Raw genomic sequence first — 21,480 nt, forward strand, 5'->3', positions numbered from 1 at the left:
TGGGATTGAAATACCGGTTCAAATCCCAACTGTGAAAGCCCAACAGGAGGCGATCCCAACGCCAGCTGGTATCCTACACCAGCCGATGTATTCACAATATATTGTCGAACAAACAATATATCTTGTGTACCCAGCATAAGGGTTGTTTTTGGTGTGATTGTATACATCCAATTCATATAGTATATGTCCACTCATATTGTACATTGTATATGTCCAATGCACAGACACACACATGCCGCAGCAGAGGATATACATGTATATAGGCGTCAGCAGAGGATTTCCAGCAACATAGCCAAGGTCAGGACACTCAGCAGACAGCAAATTTCGAGTAATTTTTTCGAGGTCATGACAAGCAGCAAACAGAGCAGAAATAAGAAAAGGAAACAGCATTAGAGAGTAGCATTAGAAGTGCATACCAACATACATGTAATAAAAGGCACACTAAGTTGTGGTTTCAGTTACATCACATAAACATTTATTAAAAAATATCATAATTTTATAAAACATAAAAAACACAAAGATAGTAACCCAAGAATGTTAACAGGAAAGAGGTAGTAAACAATCGCAGATCAATTGAAAAAAAATATAACAAATATGTAAAACATACTGTGTGCACTAACTACTACAGTTAGTGCATATAACTTTTTTGTTTATGTGCACTTGGATCATACATGCCTACCCTCCCGGTTCTCGCGAGTCCAGGTGGGTGGAGGAATAACTGCATTTGCCCGTTCCTCTGAGAGCTCCATGTGAATAGGTGAGGGTAGTAGTCCACTTAGGATACAGTGCCAGTTCTCCCTGGTGGCAGTGCTAGATTCAGCTGATACCTCAGTGGCAGACTTGTAAAACTCTGACTGCAGTGATAATAGTACAGCATTCAAGAGATGTTTTAGCACCACAGGTTGTTCTATTTTACGTCAGTGCAGGACTTCGCTTGATGGTAAAGTGTCTGCTTCCATAGTCCCATTGTGAAAAGTTACACTCCATACAGGGCACACAAATGAATGTTATTAAAAAGCCTCTGGTGCTTGGCATTAACTGGGTTCTTGAGATCTTAACTATGGGGCTTGGACATTTGCTGTTCTATACATAGATCCATAGGGCTATACTTATGAAGCGGTGGCTTTTATAGGTGATTCAGGGAAAAATTTAAAGCAGCACTAACAATTAGTGTAAAGCCTGGCATGCTTTTAATTGAATGTTAGTGCCGCTTTAATTTTTCCCTGAAACCCGGCTAGAAGCAGCGGCTTTTGCTTTGTAAGTATAGCCCATAGTCTTTCTGCAGAGTAATTGGGGATGCCATTTTCCAAGTCTCTATCTGTGCCCAGTGAATAAAAGAGAAGTGGAGTTCTCGTACATTGCCCTGTACCATGAGCCAGCGGAAATGTACTTTGCACAGGAGCTTTGTTAAAATGTCCTCTGTTTTAGGCTCAGTAATCCCTGGGTACATTGGGGCAGATGTATGAAGCTCTGGGAAGTGATAAAGTGCAGAGTGATAAACGACCAACCAATCAGCTCCCAACTGTCATTTTTCAAACACATATATAAAAAGAAAGCCAGATGCTGCGCCCAACCCTTATACTAAAAGGCGTATGTTAGAAAGATGTCAAAAAACATGGGATTAAGTAAAAGAATCGTGTTTTATTGTAGCTAGTCACAAGGTCCTAAATATCAAAAAACTATAATAACAATAATATTATTTATTCACATTATTTATTTATTTGTTGATTTATGGAGACCAACATCCAAGAATCCTTAATCTCATTATATGAGGTAGATCCAGCATGGACTATCCAGCTATCTGCTTTTTGAATGCAGCCCAATTACCATCCAAGGTATGGATACATACCAATTACATATACATTTAACAACAGATATGGCAACCCTCAAACTAAGGTGGGATAGAGGACACATTTGTTTTTTAAGCAACTACGCATCTATGTACACACCAGAGAGGATGATCCTCTTACATATGCATCTAGCAATAGAGATGCTATTGCTATCTGTACCCAGATTTTTAATGAGTTAAACTTAGTCCGAATGTAACATTATTCATGTAATACTATTAAGTGTGTCTTTTTTCTCTGAGTAAATATATACAATCAAAAGGGATCCCATAACATATACCCCTTAATACATAACCATTTTATACCTACTGCAATCTACCATCCCCATTGGATAGCAGTTATAAGCATAAACAGCACGGCTTATTACCGTGGCAACCCAGGATCCAATTAAGTATAACAACTGCGATCACTAACCCCTGCCTATTACCATGGCAACGAAGGGCCAATCAAGGATTATGGACGTCATCCTTAACCAATCAAAAGGGATGCAGCTGTATTTAACTTCCTCTAACCACACAGCTAATACTACATGCTCCCAGAAGAAGACCACGCAGGTCGAAACGCGTTGAAGATTGACACTCTGAGGCTTTATCCAACATAGTGCCGGACCATCTATATCCACCCACCACTGAGACACCCGACTAGCAAACCAGCAATAAGAAAAGTGATCGTCGCAAGCCCGCTATCAACAGGACTGGAAGAAGAGGCAGGAAGCGGATAGGACAGGAAGCGGAGCCCCTCCGGGTAAGTATCCTCTGCTGTGGGTTACGTCCACGGCCCCCGGCTCGTCCGAGCCAAGACCGCTGTCGCGTTCCCCCTGCTTGCTGGCGCACTTTGGGCGTGCTCACGGTTCTGACCCTGGGAGCAGGGACAGTGTCCGTGAGTGCGCGGCACAGTGCACCGCAGCACAGAGAGATCCCCGCTGTCGGCTCCAGCTGGATGTCCCCGGACGATAAGAAGAATCACCCCGGGCAACGCGCACAAAGACTGATCTACAGGTACTGTACTATACTGAGACTAACGGGACGCCGTTAGATCTCACGTATCTCCACTCCCCCATCGTTTACCTCCCTTTGGAATACAAACTGACATTGGAGAGATATAGGTGGTTACACGGCACATATGACTTTTTTCATTGTCCACTCATTGATACGCAGATTATCCTTAGTAGGACATCTATTTTTGCCATTTTTTCTTTGCTTGTATTTTATTAATTTGTATATGATCACAATTCCAGTTGATTTATATAATCTAGGACTGATTAGACCATTTTTTTGATATTTAGGACCTTGTGACTAGCTACAATAAAACACGATTCTTTTACTTAATCCCATGGTTTTTGACATCTTTCTAACATACGCCTTTTAGTATAAGGGTTGTGCGCAGCATCTGGCTTTCTTTTTATATTGCTATCCCTTGGATGAGGTCAGACATCCCCCAGGGCAGCAGCACACCTTTTTCACATTGAAGTCCACAATATTCACGTAAGGTGCGCTAGACCACCATCCCGCATAATATTTTTCAAACACAGCCTGTAACAAATCAGTTGGGAGCTGATTGGTTGGTCGGTTATCACTCTGCACTTTAGCACTTTCCAGAGCTTCATACATCTGCCCCATTGTCTCATGTGTAACGACCAGTCTCTATTACTGAAGCTGACTCTGCAAGAAAAGGGTACATATATCTCCAGGGGCACCGAGAGGGGGGGGGGAGCGAGTACAAATTACCCGGGCCCGGGCTTGCTGGAGGGGCCCGGCACCGCCCCCCCTCCCTTCTATATCACAGCACACGCTGCTGTGTGTTGGGCTGCAGTGGGAGACTGCACGCAGCTGCTAAGAAGCAGCTGGAGCAGTCTCCTATGCCTATGGGGGGAGTGATCATGCTGATCGCTCCCCCCATTGGCTGTGCGCTAGGCTGAGAGGCTCACAGCGCCTCCCTCCCAGCGAAGTGGCGCTGCTAAAATGTTTTTTTAAGGGGGCGTGGCAACACCTCCCTGGATTAGGCCACGCCCCCTGTGATGACCCGGCGCAGCTCTTGGCGGTCCTGATATCATCCTATGGTGATCATATATAAAATAACTCCAAATGCGAACAAGACTACACATGTGCCGTATGGCTGGCAATTTATAATTTCAGGAGCACCAAAGCCAGGTGTCCCAGCAATGTCTGTAGTATCGGTTTCTATGTTCACATTTAATAAGGCCGCCGTGGTCATCAAAATGTTATCCGATTTTAGGTCTCCATGGATGATTCCTCTTGAATGCATGAACTGCTATCCACAAACCAACTCAGCACCTATAAGTGTCATTGTGGCGAGGTCACGCAATGAGAGCACACACACGGCTTGCCATTTCATGTATCTCTTTTCCAATCAAGGCATGAACAATTCAGTCTCCAGACAAGCAGCTGCAGGTAGTGAAATCTGCAAGGACAGGTGATAGAGCAGGGCAGGCTGCCACCTGACCACCTTCTGATGGGGATGCCATGATTTTGGGTAACTGCCTGGCTCAGTCCCCACTGCAAGGACAGTGGTGAGGTATGTCCAAGGATGCTACAGCACGGCACATAAAGTCACACAGGTGTAAATGCCAGACCATCATCAGTACATCATGATACTGTAAGTGCGACCTCTGGTATATTTATCTATCTATATTTTGTTATGTACTATGATGTAACCTAGCAACACACACCAGCACCACAGCAGTAACTTGCTTTACGGCTTGTCGCTCGAAACCACCACCGCAATACCTGCGGTCAGTGGCCCTATGACCAATCATCAAGGCGCTAGTCACTGACGCCTCCTGGCAGGGCGTGCCTCATCCTGCTGGTTTCTGATTGGCTTCTGTCCTGTCACGCTCTCTTCTCATTGGCCGTTTAGCGTCGGGCATAGGGATCGCTTTTGCGCCTGCGCGAAGAAGTAGTAGAGCGTGTGACAGCGAGAGACCGGCGCCATGAACATCCGGAACGCACGGGTAACCGGCTAATGACGGGTGTATGATGCGGCGGGGAGGGCTCCGGGGCTGTCGCTTCAATAACACCGGCGAAGCGATCTGTTTTCGTGATGGATTTGTATGGTAACTCGCTGCCGGCAGCGTTTACTTGTGTGTATGAGTGTAACGGGAACATGGCCGGCTTTCCCGTGATGCTCCGCGGCAGGTGTAGGCAGATAGGGGGATCCCAGCAGCTGTGGGGTGGGTCAGGGGTCATTGCTGGACCTGTAGTTCCACGAGACACTGGTGTCCTGCATATGCTGTAGTAGGGTTAGGAATGTACATAATACATGGCTGGCACGCTGCACTGCTGTAGGGCTGTAATGGGGCCATTCATACATTGCAGAAAGGAAGACACAGGAGAGCTGGCAGCCTGGATCTCTATCTGCACAGTATTATGTATACCAATATATGTATTACCATACAATACGGGCGCATAGAGAAAATGTATTACACAATAACCTTTCCATGTCAGCTGCTCCTAGCAGTGGTTAAATCTGTTAATCCCACTAATGGTGCATACACACGGTCAGATTAAAAGAACGATATAAACGATATTGTTTATCATTTGATCGTTCCCCTTTTTATTTTTTTAACCCCTCAAACGACCAAACGAAGGTCGATGCGTGGGCACGGATGGTCAATATCGACCATCGCCCGTGCATGCTGGCCAACCTTGTCAATATCGACCCGGTTAGCCTGTGTTGCTATAGCAGGGGTCAGGGAACTTTTACCTCAAAATATATTTAGATACGCTGACGTTACCCCCTTGATTTGAAAGAAAGGAAATCATATTGTAGTGCCCCCATAGTTATGCCCCTGTAGCAGTGCCCCCATATAATGCCCCTGTAGTTGTGCCCCCATATAATGCCCCTGTAGTGCCGCTTGTACAAAAAAACACCTTAATCCCCGCTCCTGCATCCGCCGCCACCCTGTCCGCCCGGCTGCTCCTCGGAACTATGGGAGAGACGTCGTGACATCTCTCCCATAGTGCGCATGGAGAGAGGAGGAAGCTGGAGTTCAGAAGAGAACCCCCAACCTCCAGCTAACGCGACGCTGCAGGGAAGGAACCGGGCGCCCTGCTGGTAATAACATCTCAGCGGGCGTCCGGCTTAGAGCCTCCCTGCGGCGCAGCCGGGCATTCATATGAATCATTCTATATTATAGAATGATTCATATGCATGCCCGGCTGTCTGTCCATTACCCCCAGGAATTAAATTTTTACCCCATGTGGAATAACTTACTCCTGTTCCCCGACCACTGTGCTATAGGGACCCGCAATCGTTGATATCGAACATCCAGCACATGCAGGACGATCAGACAACGATGTCTGATCGTCCCATGTGTACGGGCCATAATAATTTAAACTAGAACAGTCTGGAAATACATCACTACAACAAGATTTAATTAACTCTCAAATAGATTAATAGAATTGAGAAAAGGTAATCATCCAAACTAGGAACGCTTTGCATATAAAAAATGAGGACCATTTTAATAAAAATGAAACAGTTTAAAATACAACAACACACAATTATGGGGTCACTCCAATTAGGTGCGATTTGCTATATTCTCTTAGAATTCGCATAGCAAATTAACTTTGCAATCCAATTAGCAACTCTCACTGAACCAGTCAGACTGAATACGCATTTTTCCATTCGCACCTCCCTGAGGGTGAAAGATGGAAAGGAAAATCTTTATTTTAATATTGTAATGTTAAAATGACGGGACACTGTGCTGAAACCCCCCCCCCAAAGATTAATTAGGCATTTGGAAGTTTCCAATTAGCTTAATTAGTTCCAGTAATTACATGTAATTTTTTTGAGTAAAAAAAAAAAATTGTCCTCAAATTACCACAAAATCAACTTTTTCATTAGTTTGAGCACCCCAAATTGATATTTCACAGTGTATGGTCATATCATCTGCCTTCATCCCCTGGGGAGGAAACATTTCCCCGATCATCCCCTCTGAAGGAACAGGGGAAATGTTGGGCGATGTGCTGCAGCAGCGCAATGATCGGATCATTCGGACATGTTACATGCTTTTTCATGGCCGACTGTCCGATCGTCGCTGATCAGACGTGGCCGTACATTATGCAATTATCGGCCAAATCCACTGATAATCGGCGTATCGTGCTGATAATTGCATAATGTATACCCTGGTTAATCGCATTCACAGGCTGTCGTCCGATATTTATGGTTTAGCTCTTACTGGGACCATGTTATAAGGGGGGGGGGGCATGTTATGTAAGCTATGTTCAGAGGGGACAACCTCCTACCCTACTGATGGGGAAACTGCGTCTCAGCAAAGTGTAGAGGGCAGAGGTCAAGAAGACCCTTTCAAGGAGCACTCCAAACACTTAACCAGCCTAAATGAATATAGATGTTTAAAGGGAATTTTTAGTAATAATGGCTTTTACTGTTTGGAATAAAAATGATGGCCCCATGCAGAGAAAGTCTATAATACTTTTATATTATACTTTGGTCTTAAGCCTAAGATGGGTACACACACACAGTTTTCTGTCCAACCATCCAACTAGTTGATTGGTTGGAATGAACCTGGTAAGGAATGAAAGCAAATGACAATCAGCAATTTGCTCCCAAACTCCAGAAAATGGACAAAAACTGTTGTTTGAACAAATGGTTTAGATCAAACATTTAACAAACTTGTCTGACCGACCATTTTCATCTGTTTTCTGGCATTTAGGAGCAAATTGCTGATCATCATTTACTCCCATACATTACCAGGTTTTCATTCCAACTAGTTGGACGGAAAATCTTTAGTTTTGAAGCTTCCAACATCATTATCTCGTCTATAGTTTAAAAGTATTTCCTTGGCTGTAATGTCATTGACTTAGGCCATGCTATGTTATGCTTTTGTCACCATTCATAATCTACCATCATTCTAACCAGATTCTTCTTCTGCAGCCAGAGGACCTTATGAATATGCAGCACTGCAATTTGCTTTGCTTGCCAGAGAATTACCAAATGAAGTATTACTTTTACCATGGGCTGTCCTGGCCACAGGTATGTCTTTATAAGTTCCCTGATGAAGCATTGATGTAGGAAGGCTGCCTGGCAGTCTGAGACTGTTCTATTCAGATACAGCAGTTTACATTATGCCTCCTGCCCACTTGCATTTTTATGGTAGCAAAAGTACAGGAACTGGCTTCAAATGATCTCATAGCTGATGCACTTACACCTGCGGTCAGGAGGAGCAGCACTTTTTACATGATCTCTGAACGGCTTATCGCATTGCCTGAAATAATATACTTTACAGACCGAAACTATACTGTCATATGATAACAAATACTTTCTTGGACCTTTTACGTACAATGCATTCAGTGTGATAAGTTCCAGTAACTTTAGCATATGTATTTGCTGTTTTTTGCTTGTGACCCTTTTAAATCCTTCAGTTTGCTCTATTTACTGTTTTGTTTTTAAATGTGACAAGAATTATTCCCAAATGTCTAAACCTAAAATATATAACGCCTCTGTTCCCTTGCAGTTGTCGTACATTGCAGAAGATGAAAATGGAAAAATTGTGGGTTACGTCCTTGCAAAAATGTAAGTTCTAGAATGAATTTACCGAGACGTAGTAGAGTTTGAATTAAGAGAGCATTATTCTTCTCCGATGGCTTATTTTACATCTCATTTTAATTTGTGGAGTGTTATTGTATCAACCATTAAAATAGGATCTTTCAGACAATGAAATTAATTAAAAAGCTGAACTCCATCTTTACAACTTCGTGGCCAATAACCGGTTTTAAATGGCAGCTGAGATTTCAGTTAATCCTGAGCCGCCATGTATAAAGGGAGCAGGAAAATGCTGCTTTTTCCTCTGCTGGTAGTGTCGTATCTAGGCTGTTAGTGTGGTCTCCCAGGCACCCAGTCATTATGTACATTATGTTCCATATGAATGTAATGTACCCAGAGTGGAAGTGTTATTTCTGCATTCTGGTTGCCATGGAAGCCTGGTAATAACTTTTAAATGTCATCAGAAATTGCTTCAGGATGGAGCAAGGGTGCATGTAGGTACAGGGAGGAGCCAGCCTGGGTCTCCCTGTGACTCTCTGTTAGATCACCTGTCAACACAACCTACTATCACCGATCTATTGCTGCAGAAATGTCATAGGGGCCAGGGATAGGAGGGGTCATGGCAAAAATAAAGTATACACAAAACCACCAGTCTACTATTAGCTCAATCTCTCATTGTTGTTGTATAGATGCACAGGAGACTAGACTTCACTCTACCCAACAAAAAAACATTATAGTATGGATGTAATGGGGAAAAAGGGTCAATCTGTCTCTAGGCTCATTCCTTTCTAGTCTCCCTAAGGTTGGGGTGCAGAAATGCAAGAGGTATCAGGCCTGTGAGCCAATCTCCGCAGTTTTTGTCCACTTGCTCCCATCCTAAGGATTAGTGTGCCAAACCACTAAAGCTACAATGCGTACATTTTTTTGATTCTGGCCTCTGGGACGGCATCACACATGGTGCAAAGACCACATATTTAGCGTCCTTATACCCAGGGAAACTGGCAACTTTTTACATTTTGTGGTTCATTTCTGTGGTTGAACTACTAATTCTCGCTTTGGCACACATTAGAGCAATATATAATATTATTTTTTTTGTTCGAAAAATTTAATATTAGCTGTATGGCTCCATTGTCTGCAGGAACTGTTTCTTGTTGATTCTTGGATGGCTCGCATCCCTTTTGCTACATTTTCTGACAACCACAGAAGTTCAGTGAGGTTTAGGCACAACTATGCACCACATGGCAATCAAGAAGCTCAGGGAACCTCTGTTATCGTCAGTAAACTGAAGGGAGTGCTGTGGTTGAGCTGTGTTCATATGATAGCAGTACCTGTATGGAAAAAGGAATAGAAAGGAAGCCACATGCATCCTTATTATTAATGTATATACCATTTGTGTCCTGTGAATACATTCTATATAGATTTATTATTTTCCACTCCCCTTCGTCCTTGGTAACGGAATTAGTTCAGGTTAGTATCTGGACAGCCTAAAAACCACACTTTTGGCTTTTGAGACCTTTTGTCCTCAATGTGAATGTCTGATTGCAGGGAAGAAGATCCAGATGACGTTCCACATGGCCACATCACATCATTGGTAAGTAAATCTATTTTGCTAATGCTATAGCGAGAGTGGGAGGCCTGATAGTGACTCGCATACACTAAGCCATTACTATAGGGGCACAGTCATTGCAGAATCTGAAGGACATCCTTCTGACCACCCTTCTCCTTGGCCCAGGCTGTGAAACGCTCACACAGACGACTTGGTCTGGCACAGAAATTGATGGACCAGGCTTCCAGGGCGATGATCGAGAACTTCAATGCCAAATATGTGTCCTTGCACGTGCGGAAAAGGTACGTAGGTAAAAGTGATGTCTAGTGGCCCCGTCACCCACATATTATACTATAACTATATTACAGTTTCCCACTGACTAGTGGGAACAATGTTTTTGGATGGTAAAAATATGGTGAAGTAGGCCCGGGCACACACGGAACGTACAAAAGTCGGGATGGTCGTTTTAATTTCCTTTCATCCCAGAACTCGCGATAGAGTTGAGACACTATGTAATTTTCCGAACTATGGCACGATATATCCTGTCGGAGCATTGTATCCAATTAAACTTTTCTCCTGTACACACATCCTGTGATCATAGTAGATTATAGTTAAATCATAGTAATGATCATAGTAGATGTAGATCACTGGCAGTTCAGGTGATAATCTTCAGAGGAATGATTAAACCAATATATCTGTGGTTTTCCGGTTGAGCATACGCACTGCACGATGTACAGCACATCAGATATGTAAATGCAATGAATGACGCGCGTGAATGCGAGATTGAGCGTACACACTATGCGATGCAGACTCTGTCCTTCCAATTTCCAATACATCTCCTAATGTGTAACTGGCCTTGGAGCATAAACTACAATTTTATACCTGATTGCATGAGTTCAGATCTGTGATTTTAGAGAGAACCTCCCTCGTAGGAAGCTAATTTGTTAACTGGATCCTGACAATATATCGCAGCAACCAAAAAAATATTGGTTTATATTATTGTTACCTATGCATAATAAATAAAAATAATGCCACACATGACAGACTTTTAACAAACTTTGCATTTAGGTACAATATTTGCACCATAGCAATCAAGTAAACACATTAAAAGTTGATCGCTAATTTATTGGTATAGTTAAGTACAAATTTTGCACCTAAACACAGTGGGCCTGATTCAGAGCCGCTCGTAAGCGGGCGCTCGTTCGCTCCGAGCGATGTTTGCACTTCTGCGCATGCGTATGGGTCATAATGCGCATGCGCCAACCAGTCAGTGCGGTCGGAAATCGTGTGCTCGCAAAATAGCGAGGGCCTGCTAATTTGAGTGACAGGATGAGGCGTTTGTGGGTGGTAACAGGGGAAGGTGCTTGAAAACGGGGAGTGGAGATCCGAACGCAGGCGTGCCAAACGGTCAAAACGGGCGTTTTAAGGGTGTGCATAATTAACAAAGCAGCGTCATCGACCACGTCACTTGGTTGTCTTTTAGCCTGAACTGCTCGCATGATTGCGGTAGGAAAATGCTACCACAAGAATAGCGAGCAGTTCATACGCCTTTCGATGTACTCGATTTATCAAATAAATAGCGGAGATGACGTATGATGCGAACGGCCAAGGGGCATCTTTACAAAATAGTGAGCGCATGTTTTGGACGCTCGCTCAGACATAGAGGCGTCAACAGACCGCAAAGAGCAAGCGCTCAATTTAAATAGCCAGCCCCTTTTTCTGAACGAGCGAGTTCAAATAGCGTCTGGCTCTGAATGAGGTCCAGTGTTAGTAGGTTTAGTCCTTTTATATTCTATGGGGTTAATCCTATTAGCCGTGATGATCTCGCCGGCACAAGTCATCGCGGCAATGGCTGCACTTTACAGCAGCCTGGATTTGCTGAATTTTGCTCGCAGCAAAATTCCACAAATTCCGGCTGAGTGGGCCGCAAAGGGTGCGAGGTGACGGTCCGTTTCCGGCGTTTTAACGCCGTTGCAACGGCTACTAGCACCCTTCGCACTTAATAGGATTGACCCCCTATGTTCTTGCATGCTATGGAGAAGTTGAGATGATGGGCACTTAATCCGTTTGCACTAATGTAGTTCTCCGAGGCACACACAGGCTTTTCTTAATAAATCTCTTTCTAAATGCGACATCAGACTCCTTGGGCCTCATGGATTAGGTGGCAGGATTTCATCAAGTTAGCTGTGGGATTTAAAGCAGCATTTATTTTTTTAAGGCATAACCAATTTGGTTTTGCCTTTAAAAATATAGTCTCACTAAGTTATTCCAACCACCCGTGGAGCTTTCCAGACTCTTGTATTGTACACATTGGACCTGCCATTTGCTTCTACTTACTTGAGTCAATCTTAAATATTAATGTTTGGAGTCTCTAGAGCACAGGTTTCAAACTCTGGGCCTGATTCAGAGCCGGACGCTCTGACAGAGCGTTCGTTCTGAATCGGGACCGGGCTTTTTTTTTTTTTTTTTTCAAAACGGCCACCTGGCCGCTCGCATAGCTGTGGATGACCACCCACAGCTATAGCGAGCGGCCATGATGATGGTCGCGATGGTCAAGACCATCGGGCTTGCGACGAGACCCTTGTGGTAGGGTCTCGTTGCCGCAAGCCCCAGAGAGCTTTCGGCTCTCCCTCTGACATTACTTGTGATGTCAGTGGGGTCGCCCCAGACGGTAGGCATTCCCATGGGAACGCCTCTGTCTGGGCAGCCACGCCCCTGGCCCGCCCACCAAAGGGGGCGTGCAGTCACTCAACATCGACAGCACGCCCCCTTTGGTACGAGACCCGGAGCGACTGTTTGCCCGTCGCTATCCGGGTCTCGCGCATGCGCACGACGGAGCCGACTCCGTCGTGCCCATGCGCACTGGGCCACCATCGACCTGCGCTCGCGAGCGGGTCTGAATCAGGCCCTCTGTCCACAGGACCCCAAACACTGCATGTTTTCCAGGTCCCCTTAAAGAATGTGAAGTGAAATAATTGGCTCGACCTGTGGATTTTTTAACATGTGTTTAATGAATAGTCCTGTGCACCTGCTGGTGACCTGTTTGGGGTCTTGAGGACCGAGTTTGAGAACCACTGCTCTAGAGAATAAATGTGATTTAAACCACTTTGGTAGATTGATGAAATATAGCCCCCACTATATGAATAGAGTACAGTTTACCTTTTACTGGGGTTTTCTCTCGGTAATATAATAAATATATTGAAATAACTAGAATTTGCTTCAGCGCTATTAGGTACTATTTATCTCTATGGACCTTATATTAATAGGACTATAATAAATATCTAACTTTTTTTTTTTTTTTTTTTCCCCCTTTGCGGTTTTACCTTTCCAGCAATCGAGCTGCTCTGCATTTATACTCCAACACATTGAATTTCCAGTGAGTATTTACTTACACTGTTTTTGTTTAGTGTTTTTGTAGTGTCTTTTACTGTACAGACAATTAGAAAATTATCTACATCTCCCCATCCCAAGTTACCTACAGGTACAATTTTTTTTATTTTTTTTATGTGCACTGAAGCCGGGGGAGAAAGAAAATGTTTTAATAATAAAAAAAAAACTTTAATTATTGAGTTGCGTCTTGCAGTTTATTATTACACAAAATGTAAAATCCTCATCCACTGTGTCCTGCATTGTGATTAATTTTGTTATTCTCTTGCAGCAAGGCTCACACTATCCGCTGATCAGTAATAGTACTAATTGCAGGATAGTGAATAGTCAGCAGTTCTCTGTGGAGGAAATATTAGACATCTCAAAGTGGGGACATTTCTTACATATATAGCAACATATGTCCACAAGATACAGAATTAGACCCTACTTGAAGCTATATTTAGGTATAAATTATAAATCTTTATGGTTAACCCCTACATTTTAGGAGGCATGACTATTTAATGTCATTCTCCTTTTGCTTGTATATATCAAACCATTATGCATGGTTATCATCTTAGACAGAATTATCCTGATCCTTAAGCTAGCCGTACTGCACGATAAGCGTGCAAACCAAATGACTGTCTTGCACGCTCATCGTTCAGTGTACGGTGATCGCTTGAGGGCTGAAAATGGTCAGGATCGTATGGGTTAGTTTTAACCCTTGTCTGAACCACATGACCGTTGTTTATCCAACTTAGGTTGTTAATGGAGATTGCCTCCATACATCATTAAATGTATGGAGGTGCCCTGATTATTGGGCAACCGCTCGTCTCCTCTGTCGACTGAACTGTAGTGCAGTGTATGGCCAGCTTTACTGGAGGAGACCTATTGTCTTATAGGAGGTCAATGAAAGAAACATTTGTCTGAAGGTCGCGTTCCCTTTAATGATGACCTGGCAACGTTTGGCAATGTTATACTGTTAGAAGGAGATGGATTGAGTGCTAATATATGCTGTATTAGTGGTGTATGAGCACTGTTAATAGCGCTCAATCCATCTCCTTTTATCATTACTGCTTAATATTGAGCCGCTCTCCTATACGGACTAAGCTCAGATAACCTTCCCCACTGTAACTGTTATACTGTTGCAGATGGTAAATGTGTTTTAAGTTTCCTCATTTGATTCTGAATTTGCTGCTTATTTTTTTAAAATGTTTAATACTGGGATCCATGGTTTATAATAACTCCCATTATAACACATACCACCATATATATAGTCTGCACGAATGCATTAAAACTACAAGGCAATTACATTCCTTTCAGTACTAGAGTGCTCTTTCTATGAAAAACAATGTCTGTAAAACGACTTGTAGGCTCCAATTTTAATTAACTTCTTGACTATATTTCTGTACAGGATCAGTGAGGTGGAACCCAAGTATTATGCGGATGGGGAAGATGCATATGCTATGAAGCGGGATCTCACCCAGATGGCTGACGAGGTTTGCAATTCTGTATTACATAGACAGCGTGGCTCATAGGGCCTGATTCAGAGATGGACAGAGCTGCACACAAGCGGCTGCACAATTCTGTCCATCTAAAATGCTAATGCAGCAGGAAGGGACTGTAGGAAACAAACTGCTCCTTGCTGCATTTGCGATCCCAGTGCTATGACAGTCGGTCGCGATGGATGCTCATTTGCCCAGGCTGCAGAAGCTTTCCACAGCCTGACCCAGTCCTGGTCACTTACCTCGTCCCACCTGGAAAACTGGGATGACACGCCCCCGTTCCCCCGGTACCCACGCCTCCGCTCCGCCCCTCCCAAAACGCCACAGCATGTCAATCATGTTCTGCACATGCACAGACCCCAAAACATCGGAGATGTGCTCTAACCATCGGGTTAGCGTACAACTCTAAATCGTGTCCCTAGTGCTGGCTCTGCAGTTGCATTGTTATTTGTCATTGCCCGTTGGCTCGGCTCTGCTTCAATTCAATTTATGCATTCAGTGATCAGGTTGGGCAGTTTTGTGATATGCAAGCTAAGGATGTTGCAATGATTTGTTCCAGTGGTGGCCCCAGAATATTGTAGCCGACACTTTTGTTCAGGGATAATCCACAACTTTATCAAACGAATGCAATACAGATGCTACTTTGAGATAACCACTGGACCGATCTTTACAAAGTCCTTATCTTCATCATATGTAACCAGATTGCTCTCATTGTTTTGTGTGGGTCTAAAAGAACAACCTAACATGATTGATCAGACTTCCAATGGGCATGCTGTACAGTCTTGTTGATGATAACAAACTGCTTTGCCCTGTATGATGAGATTGGCCATATCCATACACTTTGGCCTGCTATGTCGCTAAATATACTGTAGGTCCTGGGGAGCTTCACAATGTTCAAGCAGGAGATCCCTCCTGTAATGCTGGCTGACTATATTCTCTTCAAATAGAAGTATACATGCCTGTCCTAATCCTTAGCTCCTCACCCACAACAAATACAACAACACTACATGTTCCAGGCTGGGATATACCTGTACCTAAGCAGGTATTCTTCTTTCAACTCACCGCAGTGTATGTTAAGCAACACGGCTACATCTGTCATTAGCTTATTCCTATTATATAACTTATTGGTGGTACATGTGTTGCTATATTTGTTTTCTTTTTTTTCTTTTTTACAGCAGTTGAGAAAACCATTGGATTTGAAGGATAAGAGTCGGCCTCAGCCTCTGAGCTCTATAGAAAATAAATCTGATAACCGGTCTGGGCACGTTGGGGACTGCTGTCGAGACGAAAAGTGCATAGGTAATGCCGGCAAACGCGATGCCACAGAAGACAGCGGCGACAGCAAGGATGTGAGCGAAGTCAGTGAGGCCACAGAGAGTACCGACGTCAAGGACAGCTCCGAGGCTTCAGACTCTGCTTCTTAAAGGGGGCTTTTCTCTAGTACCCTCATTTGCATACTATTTGCATAAGAAACCTTACTGTGCTTGCTCAGCTACCATTATATATATATTTTTTTTTTTATTATTAAGATCCTTCCCAGATCCAGACCAGTGTGGAGATTAGTCAGTTCCAACCTGTTGTTTTCCAAAAGAATTTGTAAATACAAGAATACATCCAGCTCTGCGCCTGATGAATTCAGATTATTATTTGATTGTTTTAAGAGGACTGTGGGGAAAATGTAGTTTTTATTTTGAGACTTGTGACTTCTTGTATAAGAAATAAACAACTTAAAACATAGCTTTCGTCTACATACAGAGACGGCAGACCTATTCCGAGCCGAACTTCTATACAGCCTAACATTTCATTAGGAAAACCACTGAGGCAAGGGGCACACAGCCACTGTTGCTAGTGCCACTGTTGCTAGTGCCACTGTTGCTAGTGCCACTGTTGCTAGTGCCACTGTTGCTAGTGCCACTGTTGCTAGTGCCACTGTTGCTAATTCCTGGGGAAATGATGGGCTCATTCTGATATTAGTTCAGCCTAGAAAATGGCTGTCTCCAAAGATGATGGGTAAGTGGTACACTTTAACAAATCAGGCATGTGTAGATAATTAGCAGTAATCAGAATTATCATCGACCTATGGAGCGAAGTTATTTGGTAGCAGACATGTCCCTCTGCATATTTTCATGTATTTACTGAGTTGGACTTGTCCTCTGCAACGTTGTAGGGGTAAGTAAACGATTAATATGGGTGGGAGCTGCTTGCTTTGTTGAGGTAAAATAAAATATCTACAGAAAACATTTGTACCATCCAATACCTGAATTATAAATCTATAATCTTCAAAAGCAGCCCTCAGAGACAGGAGTACCTTCCTTTTACTCACCAATACAAGCTTCATGAAGCATCGAATGGTCTTCACGTTTCAGGGGATAAAATAGTACACTGATTATGGACATGACCTCTAAATTTGGAATTGCATAAACACTGCTGCCAGGAAGCTGTGGAAGGATTTCCATTTTTGGAACTATGGCAAGTAAACCGGTGGACTGACCTCTGTTCTATTGATTAAACAGCACGGACGAAAATAGATTTTAAGTTCGTTTATTGCACAGCTGGGATGTGTAGTCTTCTCCAAATTCTATTATTAGAAGTTGTGTTGGCTTCCATGTTTTTTTTTTTTTTTTTTAAAAAAGGACCTCTAACATTAGATTTTATCTTGTGCACTATGTATGTGATAAAAAATAAAGCATACTGTAGGTTTTTCTATGGCTTATCCACTCTCTGCAAAAGCCCTGGAAGAAAAAAAACACACAATCACTCTGTGCTATAGGCCATCACTCTGCTTATGCCAGGCAGCATAGAGAGTAAATGTGCGTACACACGGTACGATATCTATGAACGATATCGTTAATTTTTATGCAGTGACCAACCAACTATGCGTGTTCCCGCATGAACAATAGCGATATCTATGACCGTTAGTACATGCAGGCCAATCTGGACAATATAGTCAACTTTGCCTGTTCAGAGATGTGGCAGAATGACTTCACTGGAAGAGATGTCATGTCGTTGGTGTACAGATCGTTCTGTGTGTACCCAGCTTAAACTTGCTCCTGGACAGTTTCCTTCACCCATTACTTCCAGCCTCCCATCTGGCCATTTGCATACAGAAGATGCTCTGTTTCCAAGCAGAGGGAGACATGGGAAGATGTTCTAATACAGAAGTCAGAAGTTATTCACTCTGTTATCTCTGATTTGTCAAGTGTATCCTGCCAAATGCAGATTCATCGCAGGCACTCTGGTACATTTCTGAGTGATTGATAGACCAAATGTGTCCTTACAGTGCTTTTATTATATGGCTCTATTTTAGCTGTCATTCTGCTGGAATGTGCAGCAGGTGCATCACCAGCTCTAATTTAGGAGCTTTTGAAGTTTACAGTCTGGTAAAATAAGCATATTCCATTACATCTGTGTGGGTGTCCACAGCAAGGTAACTCTACCCCTCTTGATTTATGTTCCCCACCTTTGTTATAAAATATAAGGAGGAACTTTAAAGGGTGGATTTGTTGTTAATAATAGAAAAAAAAAATACCCCTCACTCCCCCACGACATACCAGATATAGAGGGCAGCCTTTGGGGAACATCCTAATTGCCAACAGCTGCACTAAAGGTGCAGTCTCCTACTGTAATGGTGCATACACACGGTCAGATTTTCCTTCAGATTTGAACGATAACTATTTAAAAAATCGTTCATATCTGAAGGAAAATCTGACATATCTGTCAGATGAACGATGCGCGTTCCCGATGGTCAGATAACGATATCTGACGTGTTTGCAGTCAAACTTGGACGATTCCATTCATTTTAATGCAGTCAAAAATCGTTCAAATCATTCAAATCTTTGGTCAAATCGTTCATCTGACAAATCTGACCGTGTGTATGCTCCATAAGAATGTTTTCATAGGGAGTACTAACCGAAAAACAAAATAAATGACACCAGAGGATGTGGTGGAGCACAGGATTGAAAAGAAGATTCATTTATTGGGTTTCAGTAAAGGCCCCCATACATCAGAGATTGATTGCAGCAATCGTGCAATTTGCAATCGATTGTGTATAAAAATCTTTCCCTTTTCCAAATCGATTGTGGCAATTCTGCAATTGATTGTGTATAAAAATCTTTCCCTTTTTCAATCAATTGCTGATGTATGGGGGCCTTTAGTCCTGTATACACCATGTAAAGGCCCCCATACATCAGAGATTGATGGCAGCAATCGTGCAATTTGCAATCTGATGTATGGGAGCCTTAAGACAGAAATGAAGTGATTATTTTTTATAACCACTACACTTCCTACTGATGTCTTACCTCTCATTTATGACATTAAATTTAGCCTGGAACAAATAGCATGCAAAATGGTTTCGTTTATTTATTGTAAGTTGTTGTTTTTTAATTGATTAACTTAAAGACTTAAACAAACTATACATAAGTATTATGCATTGTATAGGGTTTAACTGAGTTAAATAAGTAACAGACTAGAGTCCCCAATTGAAACAAAACAGCTTGGTGAATAATCAAGTGGCTGGTGATGTCTTATGAAAATGGTTAAACCTTAGCTGGTGTGTGGGCTTAAATCCTACAAGATGTCTCATGCTCCAACTCAGGGGTAATCCGCATGTAGCATTCCAGCTTCTGTAAGACTACACATCCCAGCATGACATGCCACTGTTTTAGAATACGCTAACAGCAAAACTGTCAGAGGATTCTGGGAAGTGTAGTTCCACAGCAGTTGGAGTGCTCCATATTGCACTAGCTGAACCAATGTACTGCAAGCAGCAATCATGTCCAGCAGCTTAATGCAGGCACAAGTCACCACCAGAAGGGAATTGCAGTAAATATGCAGAGGTTCCCAAATGTGATCTTCAAGGCTCCCCAACAGTTCAGGTTTTTAGAGATATCCATGGTTGACCACAGGTGACTTAATTAGTACCACAGTCTATTTGATTTAATCACCTGTGCTCAACCATCGATATCTCTAAAACCTGAACTGTTGAGAAGCCTCGAGGACCTCATTTGGGAACCTCTGTTGTAGTGGATAAGTAAACCATCTAATGCAGTGGTTCTCAAACTTGGGGCCTGATTCAGACCCGGTCGCAAGCGCTGAGCGTTCGCAACCGGGTCGATGCTGGCCCAGAGCGCATGCGCACAACGGAGCCGGCTCTGTCGTGCGCATGCGCGATATCCGGATAGTGATGGGCACTCCGTCGCTTCGGGTCTCTCAACAAAGGGGGCGAGCTGTCGTTGGTGAGTGACCGCTCGCCCCCTTTGGTAGGCGGGCCGGGGGTGTGGCCGGCCAAACGTAGGCGTTCCCGAAGGAACGCCTACCGTTTGGGGGCGGCCCCACTGACATCACAAGTGATGTCAGTGGGAGAGCTTCCGGCTCTGTGCGGCCATGAGACCCTACCACAAGGATCTCGTCGCAAGCCCGATGGTCGTGACCATCGCGACCATCTTCCTGGCCGCTCACTGTAGCTGTGGGTGGTCACGCACAGCTATGCGAGCGGCCAGGAGGCCGTTGTAAAAAAAAAAAAAAAAGACCGGCCCTGATTCAGAGCGACCGGCTCTGAATCAGAGCCTTCGTCGTCAGGACTCCACACAGTACAGCCATGGGCAAAAGTTTTGATAATGACACGAGTATTGGTTTTCACAAAGTGTGCTGCTTCAATTTTTTTTTATGGCCATTTGAATATACTCCAAAATGTCATGAAGAGTGATCAGATAAATTGCAATTAATTTCAAAGTCCCTCTTTGCCATGATAAGGAACTTAGGACCTGATTCAGACCCGCTCACGAGCACGTCGATGTTTGGCCACTGCGCACGACGGAGCCGGCTCCGACGTGCGCATGCGTGAGACCCGGCTAGCGACGGTCGCTCCGTCGCTCAATGTCTCGCACCAAAAGGGGGCGGCTGTCTATTTTGATCGACAGCTCGCACCGTTTTGGATGCGGGCAGGGGGGGTGGCTGGCCAAACGGAGGCGTTGCCGACGGAACGCCTGCAGTTTGGGGGCGGCCCCACTGACCTCATGAGTGATGTCATTGGTGAGCTTCTGGCTCTATTATTATTATTATCATTTATTTATATGGCGCCACAAGTGTTCCGCAGCGCCTTACAAAGTACAAAAACAAATTGTATACAAGTGACTTACAGAACAATACAATACAGGACATGGATAATATATATTGCTACATTAGCGACCATATCACCCAGATAAGCAACAGAGCATAAGCAACCAAGTGTTAGGTGCCCTAGTGGTGAGTAAGAAGTAAATGACACTATAGTAAGGAGAAGCACAAGAGGGTAGATGGCCCTGCTCGTGAGAGCTTACATTCTAAAAAGGTGGGGGAAACAAACTGGGTTGACACAGATGGGGACGAAGGAGCATGTAGCAAGGAGTTAGAATGATAGCTGGAAGGCTTTGATGAAGTAGTGGGTCTTGAGAGCCCGTTTGAAGGATTGCAAACAGGTGGAGAGTCTGATGAGGAGTGGGAGAGAGTTCCAGAGGTGGGGAGCAGTGCGGGCAAAATCTTGAAGGCGAGAGTGGGAGGAAGTAATCAGCTGGCATGAAAGGTGGCGTGCATTAGTTGAGCGAAGAGGGCGGAGAGGAGCGTGAAGGGAGATGAGATCAGAGATGTATATGGGAGAAGATTGGGTGAGGGCTTTGTGAGCGAGCGTGAGAACCTTAAATCGGGTTCTAAAAGGGAAGGG

At 43.7% G+C, this 21,480-nt stretch overlaps 1 protein-coding gene across 1 annotated transcript; it reads left to right on the forward strand.

Annotated features, from left to right (window-relative positions):
* The first annotated feature begins 4,720 nt into the window (after positions 1-4,720).
* NAA10 (N-alpha-acetyltransferase 10, NatA catalytic subunit) lies at positions 4,721-16,520 on the forward strand. The gene is made up of 8 exons (XM_088470378.1): positions 4,721-4,818; positions 7,761-7,859; positions 8,341-8,399; positions 9,915-9,960; positions 10,102-10,217; positions 13,247-13,291; positions 14,693-14,777; positions 15,959-16,520. Exons 1-8 carry the CDS (start codon positions 4,798-4,800, stop codon positions 16,205-16,207), a joined length of 720 nt encoding a protein of 239 aa, XP_088326504.1. The 5' UTR covers positions 4,721-4,797; the 3' UTR covers positions 16,208-16,520.
* Positions 16,521-21,480: the final 4,960 nt, after the last annotated feature.

The sequence above is a fragment of the Taudactylus pleione genome, unplaced genomic scaffold, assembly GCF_031769625.1.
Source record: "Taudactylus pleione unplaced genomic scaffold, aTauple2 ptg000002l, whole genome shotgun sequence".
NCBI classification, from domain to species: domain Eukaryota; kingdom Metazoa; phylum Chordata; class Amphibia; order Anura; family Myobatrachidae; genus Taudactylus; species Taudactylus pleione.